The 24,563-nt window shown below is 40.4% G+C and overlaps 1 protein-coding gene across 1 annotated transcript in view; it reads right to left on the reverse strand.

Annotated features, from left to right (window-relative positions):
* Positions 1-3,004: 3,004 nt before the first annotated feature.
* Positions 3,005-24,563, reverse strand: part of LOC127649769 (potassium voltage-gated channel subfamily KQT member 3-like) — a 65,127-nt gene continuing 43,568 nt past the window's right edge. Inside the window, exons 5-15 of the mRNA XM_052135000.1 lie at positions 21,725-21,919; positions 20,710-20,820; positions 19,543-19,638; positions 16,671-16,765; positions 14,832-14,858; positions 11,591-11,826; positions 9,311-9,416; positions 8,040-8,171; positions 7,629-7,724; positions 5,304-5,388; positions 3,005-3,553 (exon numbers count right to left, since the gene is read on the reverse strand). Of these exons, the coding sequence (XP_051990960.1) occupies positions 3,005-3,553; positions 5,304-5,388; positions 7,629-7,724; positions 8,040-8,171; positions 9,311-9,416; positions 11,591-11,826; positions 14,832-14,858; positions 16,671-16,765; positions 19,543-19,638; positions 20,710-20,820; positions 21,725-21,919 (1,728 nt within the window). The remainder of the gene's footprint in view (positions 3,554-5,303; positions 5,389-7,628; positions 7,725-8,039; positions 8,172-9,310; positions 9,417-11,590; positions 11,827-14,831; positions 14,859-16,670; positions 16,766-19,542; positions 19,639-20,709; positions 20,821-21,724; positions 21,920-24,563) is intronic.

Genomic DNA, 24,563 nt, shown 5'->3' on the forward strand with positions numbered 1-24,563 from the left:
TGTGCTTAGTCTGAGATCATGATGAAAATCAGTGTTTAGTTTGATATAATAATGGACAGCAGTGTTTATTATGAGATAAAGATGGATATCAGTGTTTAGTCTGAGATACTGATGGACACCAGTGTTTAGTCTGAGATACTGATGGACACCAGTGTTTAGTCTGAGATACTGATGGACACCAGTGTTTAGTATCAGATAATGATGTGCAATGTGATTAGTCTGAGATAAAGATGGACAGTTGTGCTTAGAATAAGATAATGATGTGCAATGTGATTAGTCTGAGATAAAGATGGACAGTTGTGCTTAGAATAAGATAATGATGCACAAATGTGTTTAGTCTGAGATAAAGATGGATATCAGTGTTTAGTCTGAGATACTGATGGACACCAGTGTTTAGTATCAGATAATGATGTGCAATGTGATTAGTCTGAGATAAAGATGGACAGTTGTGCTTAGAATAAGATAATGATGCACAAATGTGTTTAGTCTGAGATAAAGATGGATATCAGTGTTAAGTCTGAGATACTGATGGACAGCAGTGTTTAGTATCAGATAATGGTGAACAGCTGTGTTTAGTGTAATGGTGGGCAGATGTTTAGTATGAGATAAAGAGTCTGCTCCAGGGGGACACTTATAGTCACATGATTAAAGGTTTATATCACACCAGCTCATCTAACTCATACATCATACTTAATCTCATTAATGCCCTGACCTCATCAAAACCCCAGTCATATAGTAGACATAAGAACACAGAATGGCAGAATGGAAGAGACATAAATGTAATGATATTTAAATGTAAATAGGATTAAGAGTAATTGTTAATCTTCGTATCATGGCTTTTGTGCTCCTTCATTCTCTGAATTGATTGTTACAGATATATATTAGTTTCTACTTTAAAAAGGGAGAACTAATTATTTATCCAAACCTTAACTGCATGTGTCGTGCAATTTGTAAAAATTTGTCCCTTGAGTCAGCAATTACTTGACCAGGTGAGTAAGATGGTGCGAAAAACAGAGAACAATTTTAGACGATGAAGATAGGCATTTTGAAAACAGTGACAGAAAAAGCAAGATCAGCTGTTCAAACCTACAGTTATTTAACACTGGACTTGAAAAAGACAAAAAATAAATACAAACTAAAATAATGGCTGACAGCGAGGCCTTGAACCTCTGATTATAGACTTTTTTGTTGATCTGAGTCTAGATATGCTCAGTTCAAATCAGGACAAATATTTTTTTCTGATTGGACACTAATTAGCCAGTGGTATTAAATTTAGACAATGTCGAGAGTACAAAAACATTGAAAGTAGAGCTTTAGATGTAAATAAGCAGAACCCATAACCTTGGAAAGAACTGACATTAAAAAACGAAAGTACTTTTACAGGAAAGCACTATTCACTCACATTTGAATAGTGACTTTACACAGATTTGCTCTAAAAGGGTCCGTTCAACATGAAACCTTTTGGAAGACCTAAGTATTGGTTTTGGCGTAAAACATTCAGGTGGGACAATTTAAAATTAATTACAGTAATCTGATAAAGAAAATTTGTTAAGATGGTGTGTTAAAAAAGGATTCTGCTGTCTAGGGGTAAAGTTTAATATATGTTCCCACAGTCAATTGGGCTCTACACTACAACCCCATGCCTTACACAGGAATGATTTTAGTGGTGACTTAATAGGTGATTTAGGTAACCATATGGAAGCTCTGGTTACCATGGGAATGTTGGGCCAATGGTGAAGTGGCAAAATTCTTGGCTTTGTTCACACTGCTTTCAAATCCAGTTTGGTTTTTAAATCCTAAGGACTGACTGTCTGCAAGAAATTAAATCTGATCAGTTCATACCATGTTGTCAATTTTCAATGTACTGTATCTAAACTGGTTGCTATAATAATGATGTAAGCATAAGTATGATGACTTTATCATACAACAAACTAGAGTAGCTGTCATTGGGGAAAATTTGCTCTGCTCTCATCTATCATGACATCTCACAGTGGCGCTGAACTGAAGAGGCACTTGAGAGACCACAACAGCTAACATGTTCAAACATTAACTATATAATTTACTATATGTGGAAAGATTGAGCAAATATTAAGAGTATTCAGACCAATGTCCATACAATATTGTGCATTTTATGTCATTACATAAATGTAGTGTCCTAAATAACGGAAAAAACTACTTGAAATCCGATCTGATTGTTCAGACATTCCTACAAATCGCCTATGGATCTGGCTTGCTGCCAGTCTGAACAAAGCCATAGAGCTGGCAGTTTTGTGCACTACTCCCAGAAGATGATGTGATCATTGGTTGAATTAAGGCCAGAGAGGGACTGTCTGTGAGCAAATTCCTAACTGAGGCCGAGAAGAATCTTGGCCTTGCTTTTGGTCCTTAAACAGCTAGTTGTGATTTCATGTAACATCTTCATTCTGCAAAATTATGAGTGAGCTCAAGAGATGCCCCAGACAGTGCTTTTTGTGAATGTAAGCATGTCCAGATGTCCTGTGCCATTTAGGACATAAGCTGCGAGTCTTTAAAAAAGGTTTCTAGAATCTCAACCATAAATTTTAAAATGGTAAAGAGAAAGAAGCCTGTGCAATTTCTCCTCAAACGCAACTATTAGAACAAAAGCAAGTGCAAATCAGTGGAGACATCAGAACATTTAGCTGCTCCGTGGATAAGTCATGCATTCCATACATATGAAAAAAAGTGTAAATAGAAAAATAAAATGTTTACAAAAATGGCATAGCATCTGTTTTTTTTTAAGTTTCCAATCAGTTATAATCAGTCTGCCAAGTGCAGTGTCTACCACTAGAGATAAAATACATGCATTCCATGCAGTGCTCTTTTGCTTTGCAGGGGTAAAGCGTGAAGTGGATACATATTTAGATATGACGAATAGTATGACTATGTGTGTATTTGAGTGTAATCTTTTGCTGTACAAAGTCTGCAGTCTTTATAAAGAGTGTGTGGTCATGTGAAAGAATGTGCAGTGTTTGTGTGTATGTCTTTAGGGTGGCGTTCCCCATGCTCCATCGGAGTGGAAACCATCTCCGGTGGTAGAGGGTGGAACAGGTCCGCTGGGGGTAAAGGGATCAGTGTCCGTATCTGTCTCCCCCTCAGCCAAATAGCGGCGTTCATGACCCCAACTTGACCCTGCTGTTAACCCAGAGGCCTTGCCCATGACCTCTTCTTTCTCAGCCGAGATGCTGAACCCACTGGGCGAACGTTCCAGCTCCTCGTGAGTGACCGACATCAACGATAGTGGTGTTCCCACCCTGTGGCCTCCTGATTGGCTGACATTGGAGAACTGGGATTGGCATGGCAGTGGGCTAATGGGAAGGACGGTGGGCCTTGGTGGGTGTGTGTTCGAGTGTGAGTGTGTGTAATATAGTGTATTATGTGATGGGGGAGCATAACTGCAGTACACGTGGTCTCCTGCAACACTGACAGTCAAAGTGGGCTCACAGCGCTCCATGGTAATGTGGGCGGGTCCTGTGAAGTCATGTTGCATATGCATATCCACCAGGAAATCCAGCTTTTTCTCCATGTCTTCCACCTGTGACCATGGCAACAAGAAAGTTCACAAAAGCAACACAACAAACAGCCAAACAACTGTAAGAAAAAAGGAAAGTTTGTCAAGACAAACTTTGAATGTTGGCTTGAAAAATAATTATTTTCTGATATTTTCAATTGAAGTCCATTTTTGATCGTCAGCTGAAGGACAATATTAAGTCTGATCAGTAAGAAAAGATAAAACACTATGTCTAAAGCTGAAATACTTTGCAAAGTTTGTTAGATGTAGCTTGAAAGCTCGAGGGAATTCAATTTTGAAATTTTGGTCTTAGGTACTGACAATAGGAGTAAAAATGCATTAATGTATCTGACAAAGAAATGACAATGCTTCAATTATGGAATTTAAGAATCGATTATAATTCCTATATTAATACCAATGTGACACAGGTACCATCTCAGATCACACTAGCCTTCTCGTAACAGACGTGGAGCATGCAAGATTGAAGGGGGAAGAAATCATGCTCATGTTCAAAGTTCATGCTGCCAGGTTCACCCCTTGCCACCCTTTATAGGATAAGCTGATAAATGAATGGATGCTGCCGATTTCAGTTTTTTGTGAGCTTTTTTACATAATGGTTTGCATCCATTTGACCAAAGTAGGGTAATTGTCACCGCTTTCTTTTCCAATTATGGTATATTAACTTTATATTGCTTTATATACCGATAAAATACATTATTTCCCCATAAAGTAGTTTAACCACATAAAGGACATAGCCTAAATAAATGTGAATGAGCGAAATCAGTCACTCGTTCACTCACTCTCTTTATAGTGGACTATATAGGGCAGGGGTGTCAAACTCAGTTCCTGGAGGGCCACAGTCCATCAGAATTGAGCTCCAACCATAATAAAACACACCTGAAGCAGCTAATCAAGGTCTTCAGGAGTGTTTGGAGATTACAAGGAGGCATTTTGAAGCAGGGCTGGAACTAAACTCTGCAGGGCTGTGGAGTTTGACACCCCTGATATAGGGAATAGGGAGCTATTTCAGACTGTTCTGAAGGGAACTACCCAGTATAAAGCTAAATGCTGGTTAAATAATGTTACCTCTGATTCGTCAATGACACCTGGCAGCCACGAAAAAATAAAACCTTCTTGACACGCTGAGCAGTCTCCGTTCTGCCATCTCTTCCATTGAAAATGTGTAGTGAGCTTACAGGTACAACATGACATGTAAAAACGCCTATTTACGCTACTAATACATCGTTTTTATGAACTGCTTGATTTAAACATGGGCCTTATCTGTCTGCACATGACATAGTTCATTTGTAATTATATTGGTGCAATAAATGTTAATGTTACAAGATATGCAGATCTGTAACTCTACAGTTTACATACCGTCTGTGTGTGTTTGCATCAAGTCCTTTCCTACGCTAAATTATTTTTCTGTTAATATATTCTGGCTAACATAAGCCAAACCTACTTGCTCCTTAATTCATCTGTGACTCTAGTGCTCAAGTTTGGCGCATTCAAGTTTGGTGAATGTGCCGTCTAAATTTAGAACATTCAGTAAAAACTGAATATATTCTCTGAATAGTTTTGAAAAAATTATGAATTGTCCTAAAATTATCAAATTGAATCATACGACCAAATTTCAGATTTCACGATGCATCACAATCATTAGGTAAACTATAATAATCTTGTCGAATCGTTGTCAACAATAATCAAAGCCTCCACACCAATGAAAACCTAGAAAAAAGCCAGTCCTTCAGAATTCATGGATAAACTGCAGTACCTGTCTTTCAACCCGCACAAATCTACCCATCATGCTTTGGTCTTCAGCATCTGGCAGGCCTGCTTTGGCAAGATATGACTCATGTCTGAAAGAGAGAGAGAGAGGAAAGTAATCTAGAAGGAAAGAGCTCTATTTCACTTGTGACTTTACTGGCATGAAAGAGCTGTTCCCCTTCTGTCACTCACTCGATGTTGTGTCGATTGTAGTGACACAAGGTGTCTTTCTTGAGAGCCTCACGTACCTCTGAACTTGAGATAAGACCAATGAGAAATTGGCAATTTGCACGGTTGTGAAGCAACAAGCTGAGTTCTCACTACTGCTCCACTCACCTCTGCCAGAGCACTGCTGTTGGATCTTATGGCGCATTTCCAGTGGCTTTCTCCTTCTCTGCACGCTGTGCAGTCCACGCCCCTGGGCGCTTCGACAGCGCTTCTGTGAAAGAGCTTATACCCTCTAAAAGAGAAGTGTTTTCCCCTCTAAAAGAGAGTATTTTCATAAGTAAAAGAGCAATACACAGCAGGCTTGAACGTCCTTTTCCGGCAAGGCCGGCGATGAAGGCGATTTGGGGAGAGCAACAGGCAACGGGCACATTTTACTACCCGGATCCGACCTCCTCACTCATCCGCACTCACTACCCTTGACGGTGGGATGGCCCATGGATACACAGAGGTCCCCCAGGTGGGTATTGCGGTTGTGATCCACCTGTGCCCTGAGAACGGCGCCACCTGGCGGGATCGTACAGCGCCACTGGACAGGCCACCTACGCCCTGCATGCCATGGCTCTCCTGCAAGTCCACCAAGCCAAGGCACTTAAAGATCTGCACTTGGGTAGTCCTAACCCTGACGTGCTGCAGGAACTGCGCTCTGCCACAGACCTTGCTCTCAGAGCCACGAAGGTCACAGTGCGGGTACTCGGGCAGGCGATGGCCACCCTCGTGGTCCAGGAACGTCACCTATGGCTGAACATGGCCAAGATGCGCGACGTTGACAAGGTTTGCTTTCTCAACGCCCCCGTCTCCCAGCTTGGCCTCTTTGGCAACACCGGCGATGACTTCACCCAACAGTTTTCGCCGGTAAAGAGGCAGACAGAAGCAATCTCGCACATCATGCCACCCCGTCAGCCGAGAGGAAAGTCTTTGTTTTCCTCATTTTCTGTTGCCTTCGGGCTGCGGTACCCACATTGTTAATAAAAGTGGCGTAGTGGAGTGGTGGTGGCGGCGTAGTGGCTAAAGCACAGGGCTGTTAATCAGAAGATCACTGGTTCTAACCCCATGGCCACCACCACCATTGTGTCCTTGAGTAAGGCACTTAACTCCAGGTTGCTCTGGGGGGATTGTCCCTGTAATAATTGCACTGTAAGTCGTTTTGGATAAAAGCGTCTGCCAAATGCATAAATGTAAATGTAAAAGAGCGATTTCCTCACTTCCTTGGTCATCTAGCCAGTGTGCCCCCCAGCACCAAAAAAAACACAGTCCCGGTTCCCCGGATGCAGTTACTTCGCCTCCGGACACACAACTGCCCATCCCTGCTGATGAGCTCCGAGGACGTCTTCACAGGTCCTCCTCCTCAGTCTCTAACCCGCCCCCTGCTGGGTGCGCGGAGCAAGGTAAGTGCTTTGAGTCTTTTCTCAGCACCCAAGCATCGGGACGCACTTTTGCTTCCAGATGCATTATTACCTGCTCCCCCCGCTGCAAAGCCCCACCCGGTACGTCAAAAATGATCATCCCCTTAGTGCCGCTCGCACAGAGCTTGGACACATGACTTTCGCTGTCCAACCCGTCACGCTGTTTGACCAGGACCATCCGACTCAGCTACGCGATTCAAATGGATTGCAGCCAATCTTGGACTTGCGAGTTCTTAACTGGGCTTTACGCAAACTCCCATGTTCAAAAACCTGCATTCGGCATAAGATTGGTTCGCAGCGGTAGACCTGAAGGACGCATACTTCCACATCTCCATTCTGCCTCGACATCGACCCTTCCTACGGTTCGCGTTCGATGGCTAGGCGTATCAGTACCGGGTCCACCCCTTCGGCCTGTCCCTGTCCTCTCGCGTCTTCACCAAGGTCGCAGAGGCAGCCCTTGCATCGCTACGGAAAGTGGGCATCTGCATACTCAATTACCTTGACGACTGGCTCATTCTAGCCCATTCTTGAGAGTTACTATGTGCTCACAGGGACCTGGTGCTCAGGCACCTCAGCCGTCTAGGGTTTTCTCAACTGAGAAAAGAGCAAGCTCTCCCCAGTTCAGAGCATCTCTTTTCTCAGCATGGAGTTAGACTCAGTCTCAATAACAGCACAACAAATAATTTCAGGTGAGATTTTACCTAGGTGACTGCTGGGAGGGATATGGAAATGGTGTTTTCTGGGGTTTCTTGTGTTTTGGAGTGAGAGGTGGACCAGGTGTCAGAATCAGATCTATTCTGATGAAGAAACAAACAACAAACATTAAATTCCTCTATTCCACAAAAAGGTTAACTAAAAAGAGGACAACATATTCAAGTTTAAAATATGTAAGTGGACCATTTAAAATGGCCAAAAATAGCTAATAGTTTAAAATCGTGTATGTTTTTTGCTCCTTGTTTACCATTTAATACTACAAAAATATGAGCCGTCACTTGCCATTTAAATCCAAGTTCTGAAATCCAACTGGTGTCAAAAACTTTGACACCAGTGACCAACATCAATTATCATTAAAGTAATTAAAAAGTTATGTATAATATTGCTTTGTGTGTTACCTTGTCTGTAGATATTTGATTCTGGTAAGCATGTCCAGATGTCCTGCAGAGTACTGCTCAATCACGTCCTTTACATCATACGGCCTCAGAGTCTCCTTAAAACGTTTTTTACTCAACAGGAACATTATGATCCTGAAACACATGCACAAATAAAAATGATTCTCCAGTTCAAATCAGCAGGTGATTCCTTTTGTTTACAAAGGTTTATAAAGGTTTGTTTGTCTTGGCTTTAGAAATTCACTAACAAAAAAGGCTCAAATCAGCAGGTGCTGTGAAAATATTTAGCTGAGCTGAATATTGTTTTAGACATGAGTGATGGCACGTGGGGACATTGAAGTGTCTTTGGCAGTAGTTACAAGAACACTTAAGTCTTTGAGTGAGTGTGACTAATGGAAATACTTTAGTCTGTGGGTGAATTGAGTGTAGATTGTGGGTGTGTTTATGAGGACATTATTTAATTTTTACTAGGGCTGTCGATTTAACGTGTTAATTCAATTAATCACATGCCCACGGACCATAATAAGAAAGATTCCTGAGAAATGCAAGCTTGTAGTACCACCTGTATACTCCAGAGGGCAGTAAGTGAAATTTCAGCTGTATGAGCAACACGCAGTTTATTACAGTGAAGAAAACACTTCAGTAGGCAGAACAACACAAACATGCTTTACGTTCTTGCGTTCAAAACACTCTAAGGAGCGCAAATACAATCTAAGGGATCTCAAAATGCGTTTAAAGATTGAGTATTAAACTATATTTAACTTGACACAGTGACCTAAACATGTTATGTTTATGACGCAACACACCCGAGACGTCTGAAGTAGGTGTAAATTGACGGGCCCTAAAACAAGCCCTCATAATACATCTCGAACTGATTGACAAATTCACTTGTGAAATGGATTGCTGTGAACTGTATGCCAATGATTGACTTATGATCAATAATATGGTAGTAAACAATACATTGTATTCTAAAGCTGCTTTTTGTATTGTCTTATCAATGATTAACTCTTCTGCTACAGGAATGTAAAGCATTTTAATTATCTGAGTATTTTTTTTAAAATATATATATATATAAATATATATATAATTTTTTTATATTTAAAGATAACTATGTATAATTATATATTGATATAAATATGTATAATCATTATATATTGAGTTATTGTTATATGAGGGGCTTTCTCAGCAAATATTTGTATATGCGATTAATCGTGATTAATTAATCAGGACACCAAGTAATTAATTTGATTAAAAAAAATTTGCGATTGACATACCGCACTGCTCGTATCACTAATTTGAGAGTTGGAATCATCTCCTCCATCAGTATATCAGGTGGGAAGCCCTTGTCCTCAGGTGTGGGATCAGGCAAACCACCTCCATCTATGAAGCGCAAGACAATGTTAGGTTAGTTGCACAATGTGAGTGAACTGTATATTGTACCAATTTATTTAAGCGATTGAGAGTGTGTGTGTGTGTGTGTGTGTGTGTGTGTGGTGTGTTTATCTACCATACTTGTGTTAAGTGTGTACTGTCCATAATAAAGATAATAATAAATAACTAATAATAAATGTATGGTGAATAAAGGTTCACCCAAAAATGAAAATTCTGTCATCATTTACTCACCCTCATGTCATTCCAAACCGGTATGACTTTCTCTCATTTATGGAATATAAAAGGTAATTTTTTTAGAGTATCCTGGATGTATAATTGTAAAATTTTCTAGTAAAAATATCAAAACATCCTTAAAATAAGAAAACATTACTTGAGAAGCAGAATGGCATTAGATATTAAGTATTGTTTTCAGAGAAATCAAAATAAACTTGGTGGGGTTTATGCCTAAAATATTTTTTTCACAAAGCATTGGCAAATAATTTTTTCTTGTTATAAGCATAAACATTACTAAATTGTGTTCCCCTTCTGTCACTCACTCAATATTGTGTCGAATGAAGTGACACAACGGATCTTTCTTGAGAGCCTCGCATACCTCTGAACTTGAGAAAAGGCCAATGAGAAATTGGCAGACAGAATTTGCATGTCTCGCCCCCGGACATACGGGTATAAAGGGAAGCGGGTGTGCGTCTGTCAGTCAGGATTTTTGCACTGAGGAGCCGAGAATAAGGTACGGCCAATCACAGTGGTAGGTCTAGTGTCATGGCAAAGGGGACACAACATCTTGTTCCCTCCATCAGGGAATGGAGGTTACAACAGTAACCATGACATTCCCCTTCTGTCACTCACTCGACATTGTGTTGAATGTAGTGACACAAGGGGTCCCATTTAAAAGCACAATGCACTAGATCGTGTTACGTGAACTGCTGACACAGGTTCAAGCAAGCTACTGCGTGCTAGAAGCAACTGTATCAGCCGCACATAACCCTCCCCAGCGATCCCAGAACAGGTGTCATATACAGACCTTAGGTACCCAGCACCCCTAAGGGGGAAACAGGTGACATGACTATCATGGGAACAAGCCAGCCTGCCGTGGCCTTTTCTCTCTAAATGTTTCTCGTCATAGGGCATAAAGCGGCTGGGGCTATCTTAACGTTATGAAAAGCGTCGGGGAAGGCAATCTTTTCCTTTCCTATTCTTTCAGGTGGAAAAGACTCTGTGGAGACCACATCCTGCCCAGACTGGGGGGAGGTGACATGTGGCCAATACGTCACATGGGTTGTCAAGCCACATGCGGAAGTGTCGCGGTGGTAGGTCCTAACTGATGAGGGAGAAGCTCTACAAACACAGCGACCGGGGGCAGAGGGACTGCTCAAGGGAGACGTGGGTCCGCCAACAGGGGGACCGTACCACGGAAAATACATCACAGGGAGTTGCCTGAAGAAGAAATTAGGCCTGTGTAGCACTACCCCAGTACAGAGCACTGGAGGCTCGTAGTGGGTCTGGTCGCAAATTCCTCTGCTGAATTCGCAGGCTAGAAGGCTAGGGAGGAAGAACATCCAGGAAGCGAGAGCTTAGTGGCTAACCAGGGAGAGAGAGCGCACTGGATCACTTTGGTGAAGGGCGCTAGGTGCAAGCGGAACACCCGGTCGGCTGTTCCGTATTACGAAGTTCTACGGGTTCGGACCTGACAAAACACAAGACGAGACCGACTCAACCCTGAGATTGCCTCTGAAACATTTTCCAGCTTTTGGATTCATCCATTGATTCTCAATGTAATAATGCACAGTGAATACAGGATATTTTAAGGAAAATGAACATATAGTTCATGGTTTTAATGTAAAAACGTAATGAGGCTTCTTACCAGATGTAATTTTGTTGCCATTTCTCCCAAAGACAAACTGACTGTATACGTCAAAATTTTAACCCATTAATGACACCCCAGAATCTCAGAACAGAGATCAGTCAGTTTAAATGAAACAAAATCATGTATAGCCTATAGCGAAGTCAAAACATAATGTCCACTCATGTGGACGCGGGGTCTGGTGAGTAGAAATGTGACAGAAATAATTTTTTTAAGGGGAACTATTTATTTAACTGGACATGTGTAGGGGAGTGTTTACAGTAAGTGTATGTGTGAGGGAATGTGTGCGTGTGTTGAATACCCTCAGAGCTCTGTCTCAGGGTGTAGGCCTTCATTCTGAAAGCAGTTCTGAATCTCTCTCTGTTACTGAAGCCAGCTGGTTTTCCCTCTTTTGATGGACTCTCCTCGATCGCTTCAGCTGGCCCACAGTTCCCTGACACGCTGTCAGGATTTACAGCAGGCATCATCACACGCGCCCTTACCATCGACGGCCTCGGAGTTGATAACCGCACACGTTCCAACAAACTTAATTTCTGACTGATGAAGAAAGAGAATAACAAATGAGTTGCTTCTCAGAGCTCCAAGTGAGGCAAATTTTGCTATTATTTCTCATCATTCTGTAATTCTTAGTGTTTCTCAAAGGCCTGGGAAAGAATCAAGCACACAATCACACACAAATTCTTCCTGCAGGAGAAACCAAACACTTCCCAAGAAACAACGCAGGGCATTCTACTGTGAAGGGTCCCCAAGGACAGATACACACACACACACACACACACACACAGAGAGAGAGAGAGAGAGAGAGAGAGAGAGAGAGAGAGAGAGAGAGAGAATCTACGCACTGCGACACACACACACAGTCTCTCGTGAGTACAGTGAAAAGAAGAAGATTATAGTGGTGAGAGCAGCTGAAACATCTTTAAGAGACTAAAATGCTCCACAATTACAGCTGATTACCAAACAGTTACTGACACAACACTTTCCCACACGCACACACACATACACACACACACACACACACACAACACACACAAAACACAATCTGTCTACAGATAATTCAAACTGTGTCTGAGAGGGTTTCAATGATTGAAAAGTGACTCTGTGTGTGTCTGTGTGTTGTTGTAAAGGAGCTCATCGGACATACAGGAAAAGACAGAAAATGTGAGAACAGACAGGAAGAGAATCAAAGCATAGATTTCACATGATCAAATCAATGGAGCACAAAATCATGAGCTACTTAACAATGGCACTTTCACCTTTTTTGGTATGTGTTTGTGTTTATGTATTTTAACTATACTCTAGGGTCAAAACTGTGCCTAAAAGTGAGCTACTTTAATCTGACAAAACCTTACATTCTGGGATGTATTCAGTTTGAAAATCGATTAATTTATAAATACATCTTTTATAAAAAAAAAATGCTAAAAGTTATCTTTTAAGGGTAGGGTTCGTCTATTATTTATAAATAGTGTTATATAATGACAAAAGAAATCCAATTTATGTTCCCATTTATATAGCTAAGTAAACATGTGTGTGGGTCAGGTTTTGAAATACTGGAACTACATTTACATTTATGCATTTGGCAGACGCTTTTATCCAAAGCAACTTACAGTGCAATTATTACAGGGACAATCCCCCTGGAGCAACCTGGAGTTAAGTGCCTTGCTCAAGGACACAATGGTGGTGGCTGTGGGGTTAGAACCTGCAACCTTCTGATTAACAGACCTGTGCTTTAGCCACTACGCCACCACCACTCCGTGAAACTAGAAATCAGCTACATTGTGAGGTCCCCGTGAGGAAAAGGCTTAAAGGGATAGTTAAACCTAAAATGAAAATTTTCACATCACTCCATCTGACTCCAGTGGGTAAATCCGTATCTCCAAAAGTGATATGACAGATGTGGATGAGAAACAGATAAAGTCAATTTTTACTATAAATCTTCACTTTCACTTTCTTCTTTTGTTTTTTCGCATTCTTTGTGCATATCGTCACCTATTGGGCAGGAAGAAGAATCTATAGTGGAAAAAGAGATATAAAGATATGGTTATGGATTTAACCACTGGAGTGGTTACAGAGCTGAGATATTCTAAAAACTTTTGCTTGTGTTCAGCAGAGGAAAGAAAATCATACACATATGGGATGACATGAGGGTGAGTAAATGAGAGAATTTTCATTTTTGGGTGAACTACCCCTTTAATAAACATACAAAATAATGTCTTAATGGAAATCTAAGTATAAGAAAAGTTAGGTTTTATCATTGATGTATTTTAACAAAAGAAGTCAATGGAAAGTCCCCACCATGATAGAAAAACTAATTTGTGTATGGATATGGTCCAGTTTCTCTATTTTGGTCTTGTTTTGGTAGGTCATTGGTTGTGATAATATCAGGCCCCAAGTTTCCCAACCACTTAGCCCTTGGACAGTACGTGTAAGTGAGCATTTGTGTACGAGTGTGTATTTTGTAATGGTGTTTGTGTAGGTGTATGTTTTTGCATTGGTGTATTAGTATTAATGTGTCATCTGATCTCTGATCTGGACTCAGCATGGATTACAGTTCTCAGGTCGAGTAGTGCAAACAAGCAAAGCACTCAATCCAACTCTCCTTATCTGTAATTGACGTGAAAGACTTTGGGGAAGTTGACATGCTATACTCCATCTAAAACTACTTTAAACAGCATTTTGCTAATTCTTTTATAATTATTACTATGCATGCAGCTTTTATGAGTTCACATTAATTAATAGACTACATGGAATATTTGTACTTTTGAAAAATATCAAAAGTATCAAATTTACACCAATTTTCTAGTGATGGCAAAAAGAACTTTAAATTTAACAAAAGGTGTTACAGGACCTAATATGTACATTGTTATACATATGTTATACATAGGTACATATAAATCATAACCTAAAATCTTGATTAAAAAACAAAAAGTCTATGGACATGGTATGCTTTATCTCCCCATCCAGATTTCTTTCTCTATTGCTCTTAAATCTTTCTTCTTTAATAAATGTTCTGTCAGTCCAGTGCCCAGGTAAAGGACAATTAGCTGCTCATGATAATTATCCCAGAGATGCACTAATAACAGTTCCCATAATTTTCTTTACAGTGACACTGACGTCACAGGATCAGACATTGATCAAATTCTCTTACACACACACACACACACACACACACACACACACACACACACACACACACACACACACACACACACACACACACTATCTGCTCTGACGCCATCATCTATCAGAGATCCATAATTCACTCTTTTATAATGGACTCTGTAATATCACATATAGAGGTACTGTCCACATGTCCTAGAACTGAGAAACGAGCACTCATCTTTCCACACACACACACACACACACACAAACACTGCAGGTCGTTACGCCTTTGGCACTGAATTAATGGAGGTGCCGGTTTAATAGGAGTTATTTATGGAAACACATTTCACAGATTCATTAATCTTACACTTCACAGAGATTCTGTAAATCTGTAAAACAGTCAGTGAGAGACAGAGGGAAAGAGGAAGAGAGAGACTTACCTAGCCATAACCTCAAGAGGATCCTTCCTGCAGATAACAGGATGAACACATATATACTCAGTAAATGCAATTAAATATTTACTAAGTAAATTACAATTATGATAACAAAAACAAAACTGTAAAAATGCTCTCTCAAAGCAAGCACATTCACTCACACCAAATGGACCATTATAGTCCTAGTCTATTTGAATAGTCCTTATTTTTTAAACGTACATTAATATAACTGGTTATATTTGACAAATTATCACATTAATGACAAATTAATATAAGTGAGAGCATAATTTAAATTCAGACATTGTGAATTATCCCTAGAATGCATATTTTAGTTCAAAATAACTCGAGTCTAGTTTATGTCATATTTTTACATGAAGTGGTAGTTCCATCGGACACTCCAGGTTTTCTCATTCAAGGTGTCTTTGATCATGTAATTATAAGAGAGTTTTAATAACTACCCCTAGAATACATATCTGGGTCCTATATGACCTATTTAAAGGACGCTTACTATGGTGTTCAATGCATTTAACACTGGTTTTACTCTTGTTTTATTTTCCATCTGTTGTGTAATTAAATATATGTTAAATACCATGTTCATATATGTGTGTACATTCTAGGGTTAAAGTAATAGTCAGAGAATCTTCTTCTTTTTTACATTTTAAGTGTTTAATTTCTGCGCCACTAGTGTCAACAAACACTAGTGTCAACAAACACTATTTTTACAAAGAATTGTAAAAATATTTATTGAAATAATGTTTTCAAACAGGTTTACTGAACACTCCCCTCATCTGCCAATGGTAAAAAAACAGATAGTCCCAACCAAACTCACACCACTGTTCTACTGGACAGGCTGTTCAAACAAACAGAGCAATGTTTGATAGCTCCAGACAGATGCAGTTTTGACAATTTTCAGAGGGAATCAGCCTACAGATGGTCTCTACATATTAAAGGAATAGTTCACCCAAAAATGAAAATTCTCTTTTGCTGATCACAAAGATTTTAATAAGAATATCTCAGCTCTGTATGTCCTTACAATGCAAGTGAATAGTGACCAGACATATGAAGCTCCAAAAATCGATTAACGGCCATATAAATCCAGTGGTTAAATTGCAACTTGCATTGTATGGGCCTACAGTGCTGAGATATTCTTCTAAAAATATTTGTTTGTGTTCTACAGAAGAAAGAAAGTCATAAACATCTGTAATATCATGAGGGTGAGTAAATGATGAGAGAATTTTTTTTTTTTTTTTGGGGTGAACTATCCCCTTAAGCTGGAACAGGAGAAAGCATTTTAAATTACAAAAAATTAAGCACTTCAGATTTATGGTTAATTTAGGGAATTTTCAAACCACAAAACAAGAATTAAAAACATATCTGAAGCAGATTTCACCTTGTTTCATAAGGTTTAACTGAAATTTGTAAATATGCCCATATTATGTGAATGTATTCTAAATGTTCTTATAGTTATGCAATCAACATCTCAGGCTCAAACTATATGCTTTGAATTTTTTGTTATGATGTAATGGTAAAAACAGAACAGTTGTCCACACACACACTTGTGAGTACCTCTAGTAGACCTCTGAATGATGTTGTCTCTGCATGCAGACACAAACACACATACACTGTTTGGATATAAACAAAATAAATGAAATTCATGAGAATAAAAAGGTGAAATGTATCATCTGAAATAACATGAAATAACATAACATTAAATTATGGGGATGACTAACATAAAGGTAATGTAAACTAAATATAAAAACTATGTCTAAAAATTAAGATTTTCAAATGAAAAAAAAAAAAAAAAATAGAGAAAACTGTAAGAGTTCTGTTGTATGTGTGTGATACCTGAAGCATGGCAGAGAGATCACTGTCTCGTAGAATCTCCACGTGGCAATGAGATCTTCTCTGACAGGATTAGTGGAGTAGTATCTCCATGCAGCCTGAAATCAGGCAGAATGCTAATAAAAATAGATAACTGTCTGTTGTGTTGTTGAGGAATGGCCTGTTATTTTGTTGAGCAATGGACTGGTGTCTTGCTAAGGAAACGTCTTGGTTACTTTCATAACCTCTTACCTGTTCCCTGATGGAGGGAATGAGATGTTGTGTCGATGTAGTAACACTAGGGGTCACTCTTAGGAGCCCCAAACACCTCTGATCTTTGAGAAAAGACAAATGGGAATTGGCGAGTGGAATTTGCATGCCACTCCCCCGGACATACGGGTATAAAAGGAGCTGACTCATAATCACTCATTCAGGTTTTGTGCTGAGGAGCAGAGACAAGGTCCCGGCCATTTCAGCAGATAGTTCAGTGTTGTGAATAAGACGTTCCCTATCTGTCACTCACTCGACGTTGTGTCGATGAAATGACACAAGGGGTCCCTATAAAAAACGCCACAACTAGCTGAACTGTGTTACGTGGACTGGCGGTGCAAGACAGGCAAACTGTTGGGTGCCTTGTTGCCAGTGCACCCGGCCGTCACGTAACCACCCCCAATGCATCTAATGGCGTTGCACGGTCCCCCGCACCTCGTAGACAAGTCGACTGCCCAAAAATGGGGGCAGGCTGCCCCAGCCGTGGCTTCTTTACTTTTTTCTCCCCAAAAATAATGGATTCATGAATAATAATTCAGCTGGGGACCATAAGTGTCTGCGTTGGGAAGGTGTCCCTTCCCAAGGGGAAGACGCAGCAGAGACTACACCCTAAAAGAAGGGGAGGTAATTGTGTGGAAATGAATCAATGGTCTTACCGAGTTTTGTTGGCAGTGTCGCACGTGGAGAAGTCTCCGTGGTAGGTCCTACCCAGAGGGGAGAAACTCTGCCCATGGAAGTTGCGGGTTTACCAATGGGGCTTATTTCGCACACGTACTGGGCCGACATCTAGCTTCTCTGCCAACTTGCTTGCCACAGGGCTAAGGAGGAAAGACATCCAGGGTCCACAACTTCGTGAACACAGCTGGGGGGTAAAAAGCACACGTCTCCACATCCAAGAGGGGGAAGGCAATATGTGCAAGCGTGTTGTCCCGCAAACTTACCTGTTCTTACCTGACAACACATGTGATGAAACAGGCTCAACCCGGAGATTGTAGGACCTCGCAAAGGTGTTGAGTTTTGCCCAGCCCGCTGCTCTGTAGCCCCAAGGGAGGGCGGCACACCCTGGGCGTGATATGCAAAAGCGATGGCGTCAATGACCCAGTGGGTGATCCTCTGTTTGGAGACAGTGCTCCCTATCCGCTGTCCTCCAAAGCAGACAAAGAGCTACTCAGAGTGTGTAAAGCTCTGTGTACGATCCAAATAGATGTGTAAAGCACGCACTGGACACAACAACAAGAAGGCTGAGTCTGCCTCCTCCTGGGGCAGCTTCGCTTGCTGGTTCACCACCTGATCCCTAAACAGGGTCGTGGGAACCTTGGGCATATAGCTCGGTCGGGGCCTCAGGACTACGTGAGAGTATTCCAGTCCAAACTCCAGGCACGTGTCGCTGACAGAGAATGTCCGCAGGTCTCCTACCCTCTTGATGGACATGAGTGAAGTCAGGAGGGCAGTCTTTAAAGAGACCACCTTCAGCTCAACTGACTCCAGGGGCTCAAATAAGGCTCCCCGCAGTACCACAGAGAAATCCTATGAGGGAATGAGGTGCAGTCTGGGAGGATTCAGCCTCCACATGGCTATAAGGAACCTGATGATCAGGTCGTGCTTCCCGAGTTACTTACCGTCAACTGCATCATGGTGCGCAGCTACAGCAGCTACGTCCACCTACAAGGTGGAGGGGGACAGCCGCCCCTCCAGCCTCTCCTGCAGGTAGGGAAGCACCGACCCGACTGCATATCTCTGGGCGTCTTTGCGTCGGGAAGAACACCTGTATGCCATTTCAAGGCATACAGGTGCCTTGTAGAGAGAGCCCTAGCCTAAGTGATCATGTCTACTACCGCAGGCGGGAGGCCACTTAGATGGAGGCGCCACATCGAGGGGGCTCGAACCACAAACTCGTGGCCGTGCTGTGTCTAGGTACATCAAAGCACTTACCTGGTTCCAGGTACCCAACAGCCGACCGGGGAAAACGAGCATGCTGGGGAATGGGAGGTCCATGGGGGGTTACCCTGTGGAGCGGCTCCCATTGGAATCCCCAAATTGGCCCCAGTGGGGCCAATTTGCTAACCAATGTGGCCTCAAACCCATAGGGAGAAGGACCATGGCGGGGAACTGCTGGGGTGGCTTTCCCTCTGAGGATGGATATGACGTTGCCATAGTCATGCTCTCGCAGTGAGAATATGACCCATCCATGAAATCTGTCTCCACGTGGGCCCAAGCACATGAGGCAGCGATCATGGCCTTGGAAGTGGAGAGGTAATGATCGCAACCAGCAATTATACAAAACGGAAAGGCATCTTTAAAAAGACGCTCACCATGAGGGCCACTCTTTTAGAAGGAAATATACTCTTTTAGAGGAAGAATATAATATTTTAGACAGCTGCAGCTCCCAGGGGTGTTCTCTGCACTCCACCGGAGCACAAGGGGAGAAGCCGCTGTAATGCATCGTAAATTCCACTAGCCAATTCCCATTGGCCTTTTCTTAAAAAGCAGAGGTGTTTGGGGCTCCCTAGAGTGACCCCTAGTGTCACTACATCAACACAAAGTCAAGTCAGTACAGATAGGGAAGGGCTCTTATGCCGTTGCCTTAAAATGTAATTTTAAGGGTAGCTGCCAAGTTTCTGCTTACCTGTATTAATGAAGCCGCAGGATGTCTACGCTTTTCAAAGTGCTTCTGTCTGTGCTGTTCCTGAACTTTCAGAGCCAGCCCAGAACCAAGAATACCCTAAAGACATAGCCAGATACACAGAGAGTATATTTCGGATAGCATCTAAACCAAACCTTACCAACAGCTTCATTTTGGAATCCAAAGTGCACTCATCCCACACCAGCTATTGGTGGAAAGGAGAGAGTAGATTGATACAGCCAATTAATGGATTGGGATTATTAAGAGGCCATAATTGAGAAGGGCCTATGGGGTAAATTTGGGATTTTTAATGACCACAGACAGTCAGGACCTCAGTTTAACATGTCATCCGCTGCCTTTTTACAGTATAGTGTCCCTGTCACTATACTTGGGCATTAGGGCCCACAGAGACCACAGGGTGAGCACCCCCTGCTGGCCTCCCTAATACCTCTTCCAGCAGCAACCTTAGTTTTCCCTTTTCACATCCAGGTACTTTCCAGGCTCAACTCTGCTTAGCTATAGTGGGCAACCAGGCAAGAGCTGCAGGGTGATATGGCTGCTGGCAAAATTGTATGCCAAATCCTATGACTATGCTTAAAACAATAACACAAACCTACTCCTAAAATCAGAGGAAATTGATTTGTTGATAAGAAAGCCTTTAACTAGCCATAAGTCTGATCATAACCTTGAACCTAAACTCAAAATCAGACTGTTTGATATGAATATTGTTGTTCCAGGACCAACAATGATGTTGATATAGGAGCATGTTATACTTAGTCAAATGAAGTAAAACACCATGCTACTCCTATTAGGAATGCATCACAGTCACTATCGCATCACAATCACTGTCTATTTGGACTATCAAATTAAGACATTTGTACACAAAATTGTATTCAAAATGTCAAAATTACTGCATGCATGCAATGAACTGAGGCAAACAATGTAGCATAACACAATTCCAAAGTCTATAGCATATTGTTTTACATACTATTGTTTACAAAACTATGCAGATTCTACATGACTTTGAGAAGAATGCCAGTAGAAATGTACTTCTAAATACCAAAGTGCACAGCCACACTGTAAATAGAATTCTATTGCAATTATTAGAACCTGCAATGGCAATAATGTAAATTTTTTAATTTACTGAAGAAAAAATAAACTAGTACTCACAGCTGGCAGTGCAAAGAACGACACGCCAATAAGAGCGAAGGTCCCGGCCAGAAGACGACCCGGCCATGTCTTTGGGGTCTTGTCACCATAACCGATGGTTGTCAAGGTGATCTGACACAGGAGTGAAATTAAATCTCATCAGTGTGAGAGCTAAGAGGCTGTAATATTACTTGATTTGTAAAACCATTAAAAAAGGTAGTATTACTGGCACTGCTGTTAGTGTCGCAAATAATTGTATAATTGGGGGTACTATAAAACTGCTACGATTGGCCATTTTAATGGGGTTGCTGTAAAACCATCCCAAAAGTATAAATTGAGCTGCTGTGAAGGGAATTTATAAAAAAAATATTTATTTTAAAACTATAAACTTTCACCTGCAAAACAACGTCCTTTTTAACACACAAGGGTTCAGATTCTCTTTCCAACCAATTTGACTTACACTTCTTCAAACATGGAAGAAAGAATTTTATGTGTATATACTGTACATAACACCAGCTATAATATAGAGTTCAAGTTTTATCTCATCACTAAACAGGTACATAAAAATGTCAAGAGTGGGCATGTTGATATGTGAGTTTGTTTGCCTATTGATTAGTGTGACTGTTTAAGGGCCTTTCCACGTAATGGATCGTGGTTTTTATAGGGATATTGTTTGGTTCATTGGTCCGTTGGGTGAGATTGCATTCTCACCACAAGCGAACTGCATCAGGGTTCATTTACAACTGGTTTGATGTTTTGGAACAGATCTGATTACGATTGCCATGTTCATACATGCCTAAACGAACCGAACTAAGGGAGAAAACGCACCAGTTTCTGAAACAAATGCCAAATCGAGCCAGGTGTGAAAATACCCTAAGTGTGTTGGTTCTGTCTGTCTGTCTGTCTGTCTGTCTATCTAGATTTTCCTTGTACTTTGATGTACATTTGAGTGAAAGTATGAAAATCCTGGTTGCTATGTAAAGAATGAGAGTGTTTTGGACAGATTTTGAATTTGAATGCTGTGCATATTTCTCACCAGTCCCCACCAGAGGGCATCTGCATATGTGTCAAAGTCCTGCGGGGCAGGTGTTGGGGAGAGGCCATCATTGTCGGTTAGCTCTAATGTGGTCGTGGTGGTGGTGTTGGCGGTATCATCCTTTTCAACCAGGTATACCAAGAAGGATGCCAGAATCAACGACAGGAAACCAATGTACCATGCTGTGATCAGCTCCTGACCAAACACAACAGACAAGAAGCACGCACAGTCATATCTCTCTGCAGTACTTGTGATGAAACTTGTAACATAACTTGACACTGATATGTGATTGTATGTCTCTATGTGTGTGCATATCTTGCAGACTGTAGCAGTTTCGAGTAGTGAGTGTTTGTGTGTGTGTACCTAGCATTGTGTGTATTGCTGACCCCAGCCATTTTCAGGGATGAATGTTTGTCTGTGTATGCTGTACACTTGACATGGTTTACACAAGTGGGACATGCTTGTAGATAAAATCCTTTGTTGTTGCTGCAACAACATTTCTATCGACCAATCATTGCCCTTTGATTTGAGGGAAAAGGTTCAGGCAGTGTTATCCACAATAGTTAAATCTGCTTAACAATACACAAAACTACTTAAATACTACTTAATTCATATATTTTATTATTTGTATTTAAATATAATTTGTGTCACTCCAAATAAATGTTGTTGTCAGTAATACTGATTTAAGTCTCACAACCCTTATAAAATATACTGTATCCTGGTAAAAATCTCGGCTCATTGCATTATTGAAAGATAAGATGATTTGCAGATCAATAAGACAAATGTTAATTCATTTGTTAATGAATAATTAATTAGAATGATTCAAACTTATTCAAAGGAGGATTATCAATCTTTCTGACTATTCATAAAAAGAATCAGGCTACATTTGTTTCTGAGTGCAGCCAGTGAAGACAACACAGTAGAAAGATGACTTTATTATATTTTGCAGTACCCCCATCCCTTTTAAGTCATCACATTTGATTCTCAACTCTAAAAGGGTATATACACCTGGTCACTTAATGTGTTTTTACTAGGCTGTCAAAATTTATTTTTCCTAAATCCAATTAACGCATTTACCTTTAATAAAGCATAAACCAGTTTAAACACTGGTTGGAACAGCAGAACCTTTGCAATGTGTCCGCCCAGAGTAATTACTCTGAAGGACACACCTCAAACACACAAAAGTGATTCAGTGTGATAAAGTGATGGGAAAAGAGCTCTTAATGCTATTTGTTGTATAAAACAAGCCTAGATTGGACTTGTGACAGAAGTACATTTTCAGCCTAAGTAAGGAGTATTTTAATTACCACAGATCCACACCAAGTCTTAACTATCACCAAAACGCATAATGAGATGTTCTGGTCTGCAAGCGCTTTTCATGTGGAGCTTAAAGCAACGCTTGACACTGGCACTGACGCCCTTACACAAATCATGAAAGTGGCTTAATGATTGGATGAGAGTTTAAGAGATTTAATGCCCATTGCATTGAATATGAAACCTATGTGGAGACTAGTTCTTTCTTAACATAAAACCTTTAATGTTACTTGAACTGGTGCTATTTTAGTGCATTTCTATCTTTATACTGTGGAAGGCTTTGTTTGAAAAAGGTAATAAAGCATTATATTGTTAAATATAGTTTTCTTTTCTTTCCTAATATATTATAAATATATAAATATAAATAAATATAATATTATTGAAATAAATATATTTTGATAAGAAAATAAATATATTTAATAAAATTTCAGCACTTGCAAAATCTGTGATTAATCACGATTATCTATGGAAAATTATGTGATTAATCAAAAATATTAATCGACTGACAGCAGTAGTTTTTAATGATTGGAAAGCTATCCGATCATGAAAAAAACAGGTATAAATTCCCTTCATGGCTATGTAAATCTGTGCTTGGTTGCCTAAAACAATTTATGTGTTTTTAAAGTGTGATTTTCCCTTACCTCCCAAAATGACTTGAGGGTGTTGCATATAATCGCTTAGACAGTTCTCTAACGGTAGAGTAAGCAACCAGATTGAGCCTTACTACTAGGTGGTGGTGGTGTAGTGGTCTAAAGCACATAACTGGTAATCTGGTAATCAGAAGGTTGTAAGTTCGATCCCCACAGCCATTGTGTCCTTGAGCAAGGCACTTAACTCCAGGTTGCTTTGGGGGGATTGTCCCTGTAATAAGTGAACTATAAGTCGCTTTGGATAAAAGCGTTTGCCAAATGCATAAATGTAAATGTAAATGAAATATACTACCGCAGGGAGCACCACTGTGTGAAAACTTAAAATTCTCACACGTCAGACACATTCACAAAATCACCATCGTGAAGAAAGTGGGAGATATTATGATTAAATTGTTAATATTACTATTTGTATTGTATGTTTTTAAACTTTGATGTGTAAACGTTATCTAACAATGCAAAATTTATTGATATACAAAAAATGCTTGAATGTCATAAAACTGTTGCTTCACAGATATTAGCTATTTAATTATCTTCCTGAAAATCAAAATTTACAAATTACAAAAATACATTGTAAACATTCATAATTTCATTTGTTATCCCTAATGAAAAAAACAACAACAATGCCTTTAATTAAAGGCAGTGTTTGACTAAAAGTGTTAGACCCGCTCATATATATATATATAAATATGTGTGTGTGTGTGTGTGTGTGTGTGTGTGTGTGTGTGTGTGTGTGTGTGTGTGTGTGTGTGTGTGTGTGTGAGCGTGTATTTATCACTTTGTGGGGACCAAATGTGCAAATGTGCACCATTTCTGTGTGAAATGGTGCACATTATCAAGCAATGTTAATGCCGTGTTAACTTGTGCTTCCCGTTGTA

This window comes from Xyrauchen texanus, chromosome 9 (genome assembly GCF_025860055.1).
Source record: "Xyrauchen texanus isolate HMW12.3.18 chromosome 9, RBS_HiC_50CHRs, whole genome shotgun sequence".
Lineage (NCBI taxonomy): Eukaryota > Metazoa > Chordata > Actinopteri > Cypriniformes > Catostomidae > Xyrauchen > Xyrauchen texanus.